General features: G+C 36.0%; 1 protein-coding gene across 2 annotated transcripts in view; it reads left to right on the forward strand.

The window, feature by feature from the left end:
• RB1 (RB transcriptional corepressor 1) overlaps positions 1-13,047 on the forward strand; it is an 84,858-nt gene that overhangs the window by 18,674 nt on the left and 53,137 nt on the right. For both annotated transcript variants that reach the window (XM_074144241.1, XM_074144234.1), the window contains exons 7-12: positions 821-931; positions 3,258-3,406; positions 4,146-4,223; positions 6,840-6,949; positions 8,448-8,525; positions 12,447-12,534. In XM_074144241.1, the coding sequence (XP_074000342.1) occupies positions 821-931; positions 3,258-3,406; positions 4,146-4,223; positions 6,840-6,949; positions 8,448-8,525; positions 12,447-12,534 (614 nt within the window). The remainder of the gene's footprint in view (positions 1-820; positions 932-3,257; positions 3,407-4,145; positions 4,224-6,839; positions 6,950-8,447; positions 8,526-12,446; positions 12,535-13,047) is intronic.

Raw genomic sequence — 13,047 nt, forward strand, 5'->3', positions numbered from 1 at the left:
AATATTATAATAACGGATGATTACCTGAAAAGACTTGCAGAATTTTTTAACAGGTTTATATATATTATAAATACATAAATATTATAATAACAACATATTACTTTAAGATAAGTCCCTGAAATTGTGTATACTACAGCTCTTCCTTGAAAAGACTTAAGTTCCAGTTAAAGCTGAGTGATAAAACAATTATAGTAGTCCTTGGAGTCCCATCTCATTGTCCTATTCCTACAAAAAGGAATGAATCATGTATCTTAATTAACACTTCCAGGGACGGGGAATCCACAGCTTCCCTGGGCAACCTGTGCCAGTGCCTCACCACCCTCACAGTAAAGAATTTCTTCCTAATATCTAATCTAAATGTCCCCTCTTTCAATTAAAAACCATTACCCCCTCGTCCTATCGCTACACTCCCTGACCAAGAATCCCTCCCTGTCTTTCCTGTAGACCTCCTTCAGATACTGAAAGACTAAAATAAGGTCTCCCAGGAGCCTTCTCTTCTCCAGGCTGAACAAGCCCAATTCCCTTAGCCTGTCCTCATAGGAGAGGTGCTCCAGCCCTCTGACCATCTCTGTGGCCTCCGCTGGACCTTCTCCAACAGGTCCATGTCCTTCTTATGTTGTGGACCCCAGAGCTGGACACAGTACTCAATACAAAATCAATAGCCTTTAAAGAACATTGTCATACTGTATGATGCTTTCTGAATTCTAATTGTAGTGTTTTATTAAATGAACTTCCAAATCTTTATTTTTTCAAAATTACTTTTAAAATTAAACATCTCACAAAGGTGGTTTTTTTTTTTTACCTTTTAAAATGTTTGCAGGTAAAGTGTTGCAAGTGGAAGATGACCTAGTGATTTCTTTCCAGTTGTTGCTGTGTGTCTTAGATTATTTTATCAAACTGTCACCTCCTGCTATGCTCAAGGAACCATACAGTAAGGATTTTAGTTCTTTGTTCGCTAAAGTAGAAAGTAAATTGGTTACATTTCTGTTAATGTCATGCTAACATTCATAATTAACATAATAAAATTTCTTAAGCTTATTAAAATGGATGTTTTTATGTTTTAGTTCAATTTAGGTGATAGTGAACTTGAATTGAATTACCTGAATGTGGCAGTGTATCAGTGTATCCCATATAACTCTTTATTTTATATTTTTTTTTTTCCTATTGCTGCCATCCATTTGCTATGTCCTCTGCCCATACAAGTTGTTCAGGGGCTTGTTAAAACAGCAGTTTTACTTTGGTAAAAGAATTCAGGTTCTGGATAGATGATGACTGAGAACTATTATTTAGGTTTGCTTTGAGTTACAAAAGGAAAAGATGGTGCTATGACTCTTACTTCAGTGACTATAACAGTATGATGACAGCAGAAATGCGTAAGATACTGGACTATACGGATATTCAAAAGACATTTAAAAGAAATACACGGTGGATAGAAAAGCTTATTGCAGTGGTAGTGCCAAATAAAGTGTTAGAGGTAAAATGTAGATAGCTTTGCTTTCATTACATCCCCTTTGTTACTAGCAAGTGTCTCTATTTTAAGTAAAAATATAATGGGTCTTCACTATAGAAACTTCAGTAATTTTTTGTACATTCAGTTTTTATACCTAAAACCTGGAAAAGCCTGAAAAAGGCAGGGAAAGTAAGCATTTATGGTAACTTTCAAAGATAGAATGCTATTTTTGTTAAATACTTTCTTCTGCAAGCTATAGAATTGTTATATACTGAAGAATTTGGAGCCACAGTATGTAGAAAACAATGTTTTGGTACTGATTAGCTTATCCTCTGGTGGGTTTGAATGTGACACTGATATTTATAGCCTAAATCTACTTGCTTTATTTCTATTTCGCAACTAACTATCCACTTAGGTTATGATGTCATAAAACAGATGACGTATTCGCTGCTGTATTCTTTAAATTCCATGTTTTGGAGGGTGTTTATCTGACCTAGTAATTATTTGCCACAGGTTGAGAACAAGGAACCTTGCTTTGATTCTGATGACAGTACAAATTAAAGGCAGGAAAGGATGGGCTTTGGGGCAAGTAAATCCTTGCCCTTCTCTGGTACTATTTTGAATTTAAATTTGTCCTTCATAGTAGGACAGACAGATGCTACTGCCTATTTCAGATGTTACACGGCAGATCTTTTTCAAAGAAACTGAATTGAAACTACCTGTTCTTGACCTCTGTGTTCGCACTGATTTATTTTTTTTTAGTGAAACTATGAAGACAAGGAGCTCATTCCTAGAAACAGTTTGATTCTGTGCATTGTATCTTGAAAAGAAACGCTGCCCCTTCAGACTAAATTGCAAATACGGGTATCGCTGTCATACGTGTAAAGCATTTAGATTTCTAATTTGAAGCTGTGTGATACGTGCAGGTGCTGTATAAACCGTCAAACAGCCCTTCATTCTTTTAGCAAATAACACAATGTATTGTTCAAATCTTCGTGACCAAGAGGCTTCACGTTGTACTAAATGACGTCAAGCTTTATGATCTGACTAGGGCTGAGGGGATTAAGGTGCAACCACCCAAGCAATGTAGTTTGTCAGATTTTCTCAGAACAGTTATCAAATACAAACAAAGTTACAGATGAGAACAGCATGCCGATTAGAGTGTCAGTTTTAAACCATCAATATTTAACGATATTAAGGTATGTTATTAATATAATTCACATATTTCAAGCTGACAGTATTGAAGCCATCTACTTCGAGCTTAACAAAATGAAGTATTTTTACCTCACTGAATTAAGGGGTTTTGATGTCTTCAAGGTGAACTTGGTTTCTTCCTACTTGTTTGCCTGGGGGTATTTGGGGAAAGGAGGAATTCCCAGCAGAACCATATTTCAGGTTCCCACCAGCACTTAAGTCCTGCATTGATTTTATTAACCTTCAGACATGTAGAGTGAAGTTACTCTTTCAGCTCCTTGTTTTACACTTCTGTAAAAAGAGAAAAAAATATTTACTTATGTGAAAAGATAAGGCTTTCCTAACTTTGCAAAACAACTGCTTATTCAAAGCTACTTAGAAAAAGTAGCTATTACATCGTGTTGAATAGCTTTTTAAAAACAAAATGTCCAAACGATAAAAGAATTTAAAAATTAGTTTTCTTTCTGTATAGGTTTTCTGTAGTGAAGGTTTATTACCCAGCTGAACAGATGAAAAGGGAAATACTTAAGAGGACCTGAAAAATTGTATAGAAATTTAAATCTCTTCATTCTTTAGATGACTAACCTTGTGATGGTTCTGACTGTCTTTCCAGAGTCTGCTGTGACTGCAGTGACTGTTAATGGTTCAGCTCGAACTCCAAGAAGAGGTCAGAACAGGAGTACACGTACTTCAAAGCAAATTGATACCGATACAAAAGTTATTGAAGTCCTTTGTAAAGAGCATGATTGTAATTTAGATGAGGTAATGCCTGTGTTTTAAAGTCTGTTAGATCTTGCTGCTATACCCCATCTGGAATATGCATTTTTTTTTTCAAATGGTCTTTTTAAACCTCAATATTTGTGCCTGCTTAACTGTTCTCTCAAGTCCAGTAGGGAAGGTATTCTACCATTCTGTAGTTTCTCTAGTAAGTAGTTTAAACAAACAAACAAAAAAGTCACCCCAAACCAGCCCTTTGATATGGGTGACAACTTTGCCAGGGAAACTGAGCTGTGAAGAAAGCAGTACGAAGTTATAGACTGATTACGGTGTTGTAGCATGTGGATGCAGGGCTGCTCTGATGGGGTTTCACAGCTGCAGCCCATGATGAGAAAATGTACACAACAAGCATGTTGCTTCCTCATGGGATCTTAAAGACCCCATTCCCCCTTTCCTTTGCTGATAAATCTGTTCCTGTGTAAAAAGGACTGATTTTTGAATATCCAAGCAGATGATGGAAGCAGAAATATCAGAGGGCTGGGAGGAGTGCAGTTCTTTCCCAGTTTAGTCATGTAATGTTCCAGCAATGGATTATGGGCTGCATGCTTACATATCACTATGTTTTAAATATGTAAGCAATTTCATTTTTGCTTTATTGAAAACAAAACACAGTGCATTACAAAAGTGTCTCATTTAGTTTCTTGATTTAAATATGTGAAAGCAGTGTATGCATCGCTGCCTCTGTACATTGCTAATGTTGTGTTGGTTTTTTTTTTTTTTTTAGGTCAAAAATGTGTATTTCACAAGCTTTATTCCTTTCTTGAATTCTCTTGGTGTTGTAGCTTCAAATGGTCTACCAGAGGTAATTGGAGGAATTTAAGACAGTTCAACAATAGCGCTTTACTTCATGCCAAATTGCTTAAGATTCCCTTTACACATTGATGAAGTTATAATAGGTTCTTCTAAAATCATCTAGCAAAATGCATTGTTTTTCAGGAATGTAGCGTAGCAGGGATTCCGGTATTCACGGAGTATATTTAGTTTTTACATTTGAATTTAATAAATGACTTGCCTGAGGCTGAACCAGTGCTTTTGCTCTAAGCTAAACATGACATAAGAGTTGCATATCCATGATCTTGGTGAGGCCATTAATCTAAAATACAGCTACAATACAATATCAGGTCTCTGAAGTCAGTCTATAAATGCATACATTCTTAAATTACATACCTTAGTTTAAATATAACTGAGACATGTTACTGTACTCATCTTGGAGAGAGATCCAAAAGATTAGGCTCAGTTTCACAACCAGCAGAGTTCGGACTGCTGTGTCCATGCAGAATTACATTCATCTTACTGAGTTTTAGTCTGGATGCAGCAGACTACCTCTGTGCAATAGCGTGCAAGAGGTGCACCTTAGTAGGCGAGTTCTTGCAATGTGTTTACATCCATCGTTCTTGAAAGAGTAGGTTTAGCTGTGTGTCACCAATAGATGTGGTAACCTGAAAATAAGCAGCTCTGAAGTTTACCAGACTGAAGGTCTACAAGATTCAGCCAAGCATATGTTCTGTTCAGTTTCACACAGTGTTGGGTGGGGGACAAAATACAAGACCCACTAAAGATCTTACACTGAAATTCATTTTGGAAGAGATTATCAGCAGTCTGTTTAGACTTTTTAATGTATGGTTATATGTAGTTGGGAAGCCCTGTGTGAGCTTCCAGGCAAAAGTCATTGTACAGCTTTATTCTCAAATCAATGAAGGTTCTCATCCAAGGCTGCTCAATTTAAGCATAATATCAAAATTACCAGTCTAAGACTTTGCTGGTGAAAACTGTATAAAATGTTGCATTTGAAGGAAAATCCAGTCACACAATCCTTGCTCCTGAAACTTGAGTGCCTGAGGGCATGTTATAAAACAAAGTAGAAAGTTACAGCCATATTTCAAAGTTAGCCAGTTCATATACGTAATCCAGCTAACCATCAGTCATACCTGAGATCATTAGTACAATAGCTAGTAATATGGGACGTTTAAATTGACTTTAATTTTCATAAAACGACACTGAGCTTTTGATAAATTTTAATATTGTTTCCAAAACAAGAAAAGCTTTTGAGGCATACTGTTGGTATATCATTTGTCTTCACTGTGTTTGGTGGTCAGGCTTTATGAACTGAACAGATTGATTCAGAACTCTTATTTTTGGCTGAAGGTTGCTTCCCAGTTAACCCAGTGCAGCCATTTTGTTTAAGAGCTGCTATTTTTGAGGTGAGAATATGATGTTTTAGAAGTTTATGAAAAACTGAAATATTTTAGAGAAAAAGAACACATAAGCCGTTAGGAAGATAATGAACTTCTTAAATGAAACAAATAAAGTGGTAATAGGAATCTAAAGATAATCTTTGATTTAATAGTCCTAATCTCAAAGTTTTAACCATGAAATCAGTTTGGAGCAAATTAATTTGGTGAAGATAAAAGGAGAGGATGAGGAGCAAAGCTGTGTAGGAGGTATTTGCAGTTTGCTTTTTCTTGGGACTAGGAGGGGTCTAATTTGGGTTCATATGTACTATTGTTGGTTTTTATAGCAGGAGTTTGCTAAAGCACAGTATCATGTATGTTTAAGGACTCGGGCAACAGGCACTTGAGGTACCTGCCTACTTCTGCAGGATCACAGCAGCAGATTTGAAGTTGCGGCTAGTATCTGGCCCTGATTTAAAAAAAAAAAAAAAAAATAAAAATTGTAGACTTCCAGTTAGCTAGTCACTCAAAATAAAATTTAAAAAAAACCCCACAAAACAACAAAAACACCCCAACAACAAACTTTTCCATGCCAAAGGAAGTATTATCAATATAGGATCTAATCAACTAAAACTTTTAACAGTGATTTAAAAACCAACAATGTGGATATGAAATAATGGTCTATGTTTTTGTAGAAATAGACACTTAAAAACTACTCCACTAGAAATATTAATATGGAATGGGGAAAACTCTTGCACTCGGAACAGGAGAGTTTGAGTTTGGGTCTTGGCCATCATCTTCAAACCAGCAGAGACAGGGTCCTAGTGGATTGTCTGGCTGCTGTTCTAAGGACACTCATGCTACATTTCCTGATCTTAGAGACACTTTTTTTTTCTTCTGGAAGGAAAGTTTAAAAGCATGGAAACATTAGTTTGATTTGCAGGTCTATATCTCCTACTCTAGCTATTTTTAGCTCCTTTACAGTGTCAGGACCTACATTTCTTCAGAAAAGTCTTATGATCTTGGTTTGTTTTCTCTTCTAAAAGATTATCTTTGTTTGTGTGTGGGAAAGATAATTTTTCTCTGGGTATGTTTCAGCTATTTGTATAAGAAGTGACTTTGTGAGCTCCAAGGTCGTTCTCTTAGCTATTCAGCATTGTATTCATGAGGTAGGACTAGCTTATATTGTTCAGTAAGTTGTCAAACTTATTCCTATAAAATAAAGGATTTTTCAATTTTTTTTTTAGGTTGAGGTTCTCTCGAAACAGTATGAGGAGCTCTATCGCAACAACAAAGATATAGATGCAAGATTATTTCTGGATCATGATGAAACTCTACAGCCTGATGTCATAGCATGGTAATATTTCCATTTACTGCTTTCATTTTATAATGGAAAAGGTGAACTTGGGTTGATTTCTCCCTTTGCCCCCCTGCTGTGTGTTCTAAATGGAGATCTCTGTATCCTGTTGATCTCCTAGGTTTGTAGTTCAGCTAAGATATTTCTGGTAACCCCAACCTAGCTTTGTGTTAGAGCTTAAATAATTACAAAACATATGACTGTGACTCTGCCTAAAATGATTTGGAAGCTCTACTTTAATTCTTACTCTGTGAAAGCCCTTGTCTTCCAGGGGAAGCTGAGGAATCGTGAGGAGGAGGGCAAGGCCATGTCATGCTAGTTGATTAGATACGTCCAAGGCAGTGTTACGGCTCTTGGGTCAGTTGGGAATAGGTTGGGTCCTCACTGTCCAAATCCTCCTTCCTAAAACCAGATGGGGGTATTTGGAAACTGCCTTCTGGGTGTGGTCCTCAGCCCATTCTGACTTCTGACCTTTACCTACAAATTTTTTGGGAAATGGTGGTTTGCACAGGACAGTAAAGTGCCGTGAATGGTTTGGCAGGGAGTACCAGTGCCCATTCCCTGGGACGTTCCCTGGTGCTGTTCAGTAATACAGATATCATCAGCTTGTTGGAGCCGGTCCAGAGGAGGGCCACAAAAGTGATGAGAGGGCTGGAGCACCTCTCCTATGAGGACAGGCTGAGGGAGTTGGGGTTGTTCAGTGTGGAGAAGAGAAGGCTCCGGGGAGACCTTATTGTGGCCTGCCAGTACTTAAAGGGGGCCTACAAGAAAGCTGGGGACAAACTTTTTAAAAGGGCCTGTTGCAATAGGATGAGGGGTAATGGTTTTAAACTAGAAGAGGGTAGATTAGACTAGAGAGAGGGAAGAGATTTTTTGTGATGAGCAGTGAAACACTGGAACAGGTTGCCCAGAGAGGTGGTAGATGTCCCATCCCTGGAAACATTCAAGGTCAAATTGGACAGGGGTCTGAGCAACCTGATCTAGTTGAAGATGCAGGGTTGGTTGGACTAGATGACATTTAGAAGGTCCCTTCCAAACTAAACTACTCTATGATTCTATTTGATTTTTTTTTTTTTTAATTCATACACTTAAATTCCGGTGGTTCCTGACAATTCAACATTTCCATAACTTGATGTGAGCTCACAGTGTGAATCTGTGACTTTAGCTATACTAGAAAAACACATTTGTTAAAAATTGGATTAAAATGGAGATAATACCAGCTGTACCTATAAATTAAGCTGTTTAGAATTCTAGGAAAAAAAAAAATAAGGATGGAAGAGTACTTTTGAGGTCATCTATTCCAACATTTTGATCAAGGCATATCTGCTTGGGAATTTAAATTGCATGTTTTGAACAACTGAAGTGGTTGGACATCTAGATCTTCTAAAAAATCTGTTAGACAGTTTTCTCTTTAGATTAATAAGTCTTTATAGAAAACACTCTTTTTTTTTTTTTTAAATCTATTTGTGCTTCATAAGTTTGTTTTCCATTTCTGCAGCTCACAGTTGGAGAGGACACCAATAAAAAGCAATCCAGATGAGGAACTTAATCTCATACTTCCACAGACTCCTGTTCGGTATGAATTTTTCTTTTTTTTTCTTTTTTTTTTTAGTATCCTAACTAGAAATATTTATCTTTAGAGTAATTGTTTTAATTTTAAAGCAACTGTTGGTATTTTTGTTTGGTTGGTTTGGTTCCCCCTCCATAAGATGGACTGTAATTCTCATCACAAATGAACAGTGAGCATGTACTGAGGGTGCTGAATGCCCTCAGTTCCTGGTGAAGTTGTTGGAAAACAGAGGTTTTTACTGAGTTGTCCAAGAAGTAAGATAGATAACTGTATTTGTTTCTGTGAGATATGACTTTATACTTCCATGGTATACTTCCATCTTCCTTTCCTGTCTTTACTCTAGCTCTGTATCTTCTGGCTTCCTTTCCTGATACCAAATTGTACCCGTGCACATTTCTTCTCCCATAATCTTTTTCTTCTTAGTATTTTTTTTTCTTTATGGGAATATTAACATTTCAGAATACCAACTCTTTTTCCCCCTTGTATTAACGGAAGATTAACATTTCAGAGTGCCAACATATCTTTGTCTATCGGGAAAATGGACAGATACAGTAGAAATGTGGTACTAATTGGAGATTGTTTGATCTACAACAAAAAGCAGAAAAACTGCAAAACTTAAATTCAGTTAACCAAAGGAGATGAGATTTGCATGTACCATTTTTCCCTTGTGCCACATAGTTGTTTTTGATAAAATCGGTATGGTTTTGCCTGATGGTCCTTAGAAATTCCTAGACACTCAAGAACCAACCAGCTGTGTCACTGCAGTACCATGAGGCCAAACAGAGAAGTGTCCACACAGGCAGTCATTCTTAACATGTCGGGTTTAATAAAATCAGACAGTGAAGTTCTTGTTCCATGCTTGCTGTATAAATGCCTTTCATTTGAGCATGCTGTAGAGATAAGTTACAATATTGTACCCTTAATTACTACTGCGGTTTTCTCAAATTAGTAAAATTATATTTGTTTTTATTAAAATTACTTCCACACATTTTATGTGTGTGTGAAAGAATAAATTAGCCTCTGGGCTTGTGTATGCACTATAAATCTACTAAATGTCATCTGCAGAAACTAATTGTTTTCCAGTCAGCAGAGCAGCAAGGTTTGGAAAAGACTCTTCATAAAAATTATAAAAGGAGACGTACATCTGAGGTAGATATTGATCAGTATGTGAAAGACCTTTTAATCGCTGTGACTGCAAAAAGCTTTATTTGATTGCCTTAGTGGTCCCTTTTGATCTTATGCTTCAAATCTTTAACTGCCAGGGATGCTTTTTTAGCCATAAAGGCATCAGTTTCTCTTTCGGTTCCCAGACTGAATGTGCGATACCAGGAATCAGACCATGTGAAACATGCAGTGTATTTAACAATTGACGAAAAATCCCACTTTTGAGTAATACAAATAGCTATTGATGCTTTTCAGTTATATTAGAATTAAAGCCCTCTAACACTGTGAAAGATGCTTCATTAAAGTTCTTGACATGGAGTTCTTGCTAAAAAAAGTCCAGGAGTACCAAGTTTCTGCATTGCTGAAAATTTGAAATGTGCTAAACCAACTTTGATCTTGAGAGGCGGTCTAGTGAGATATTTAGCTTCTCTCCATCCACACTTGGGCTTTTCTTTGAGTTTTCCAAAACTGATGCCATTTAAGACAGTTCAAGTGAAGACTTATTCACTAGCAGTGATTTGGCCTGTGTTAACTGTTTTTCATAAAGCCACAGAACTGTCACTAGATGGCAGTAAAACTTTGAGCATCATCATAGAGTGGAAACTAACTCTCCCTGAATTAAGTAGGACACCTTACAGGTTATGTCAAAAGCGCTGTACTTACTACTTTTAATCTTACAAGGTTTTCTTTCTGGATTTAGACACTTATGATCTGCTCTAAAACCCCCTGAAATTGGTGAGAATCTAATAAGTTTCATCAGTGGATTTGTATCTGGTCATTTATATAGAAAGCGTAGATAAAATGGGTGTAAGTACTAGTTCAGAGCATAATGAGAACGGGTTGTGTGTTTTCCTTTTAGTTTTTTTCCACTGTCTTTATGCTTTTCCTAATCACTAGTAGAGTTTTGGCAGAAGTGATTTTACCAAAACCACCTAAAAAGTAGATTAAAGAAAAATGCAGCTCTGCACTATTACAGTTGTAATGATTGAGCATATTTTTCTTCTTTCTCCGTTTATTTTTTCAGTGATATGAGCCAAATTCATGTTAAATAGCACAAATTTAAAACAAACAAAAAAAACCCCACGAAAAACCACAATGACAAATTCAGAAAGTACAATACCACTGGAAGAAACAAACTGTTTCTTAGATGGTAGGGGAGAAATTAATACATTAACCTTTCTGAATGAATAGAAACTTAATGCTATTGTTTAATACACAACTTGAAATATGCTTAAAGAAAAAAAGCCAGGCCACATTAGTACTTACGCACGTACTGGATATATTACTAGTTGTGTGTGTATGTGCAAATAATAAAGGCAGAACAATACATGATATCCTCAAAAGCTGGAAATGTGGGCTGTTTAGATGCTAGCTCATGCACATACCTTCTTGTCCTCTATGACAAGATCATTATTGTTCTTGTTTTCCTACCTATAGATATTTCAGTCACCTCCTGGATAATACATGCTATTTGAGAAGAGGCCATATTCTGTTATCTTAAAATAATGATCTTTCTAAAAGTCATGGAAAATGTTTGTCATCAGGATTTCAGTTTTAGAAGAGAAACTGAAAAACGCTTTCTTCAGAGATATACACTTACCCTAACAAGGCTTTTAACTTTGTCTGTGGAGTAAACAACAGGATCCTGTGCACTTGTCTTCAAAGTATTCGTAATTCTTTAAATTATTACAGCTTTTCTGAAACATTGCTGTTATTTGGGTTAGCTTTAGTAATGTATGTTAAGACATTGGGTATGAATCAGTGGATATTACTTGTGGTTTTGAATCTGTTCTCAGCAAGAAAATTCTAGGCATTAAGTAGAGGTACAAATAGTTTTGATGTCAGTGTTTTTTGTGGGTTGCTTTTTTTTGGTACTCTGAAGTGTAAAATAATGCCAATAAGATTGTATATAGAGGCATACTTTGGTACATCCAAGTTAGTAAAATGTTATTCATCTAGACAATATAGAACACTGAAAAATTTCTTTAATGTCCACATCCTTTTCCCCACCCATAATACTTTATAAGTTAAGAAGATTTTACATTTAAGATCCTTCTAAACTAGCTACAGATACAGCAGGTAGAATAAGGAACACAGAAAATGTAGCCTTTCTTTTGGAAATAGAAAGAATTGGAGTTAAAGTAAGAATTTAAGTTTTAATGTGACTTTTGGGTTCAGATCCAGGGAGGGAGAAGACTCCGTGTTCTCTTGCTGTTGCCAATAGGAATGTTGATAGCTCTGCTTCTGAAAAATGTGGGGGTTTCAAAGCATGTGTGTTAAAAATGCTGTATTTTCTTGTGACTGCCATATTTTCAAATACCTTACCACACTTGTGAACAGGTGACTTGAAAAATCTGTCTTCATTTACCAGTCTTTTGTATCATTTTTGTACAAAAGCCAGAGTTTTTTTTTTTTTTTTTAAGGAGTTGCTTGATTTAACTGAATGTATTCACATACAAGGATTGCAATTCCACCATTTTATTGCTTTTAAAAGTGCTTGTTAGTATTTATTGCTTACTTTATGTTCTTTTGGTTATTTATTATGGATTGTAATCATTCTAATAACTAGATGATTAGATAAATTAGATTATTAGAATTCACAATGATTAACACAGTACAACAGTTTTTCCCAGCAGGTTGTTTGATAACTGGGGTGAGAACTAAAATAGTAAATTTTTGTTTGTTTGTAGAATTGCTGTTCAGTTTCTGGAAACTGTCAAGCCAATGTTAATGTTTATTATACATTTTATTGTATTTTTCCAGAGCTGCAATGAATAACATTCAGCAATTGATTATGATTTTAAACTCAGCAACTGATAAACCATCAGATACTCTCATCGTGTATTTCAATGTAAGTGACCAGAAGGAAGATTTGTGAAAGATTCTTGGGATTATCACTCACATAAAATATATTCTTATAGATCTCATGCATATGTTTTGGGAAACTCCCTTATTAAACAGCCATTTTTTGAAGAAACACATTTTAATTGGGGTGGTTTAAATGCAATTATTCATCTTAGAAAACACTTCTGTCTAACTGATGCGTACTGCAGCCTTACAAGTTCTTAAATCTTTTTGTTACTGCATTAAATATTAAGATTTATTTGTGTTTGTATCAGATGGAAAAAGAAGGGGATATAAATGGGAGATGAAAAGGAGGAGGATGTACTCGGAGGATCTCATGTTCACATTCAGCAACTTAAGCATATTTCTAACTTTAAAGGCATTGACGTTGATGTTACTGCTCCCATATGAGTTGGGTTAGTTGCAGTTACTTGCATGTGAGACACGAAGTTGTAGTTACTGGAAACTGTTGAACGTATACAATGATTCTGTCTTGTGTTTTAAATACTCCACTTCTATT

The sequence above is a fragment of the Numenius arquata genome, chromosome 1 (assembly GCF_964106895.1).
Source record: "Numenius arquata chromosome 1, bNumArq3.hap1.1, whole genome shotgun sequence".
Taxonomy (NCBI): domain Eukaryota; kingdom Metazoa; phylum Chordata; class Aves; order Charadriiformes; family Scolopacidae; genus Numenius; species Numenius arquata.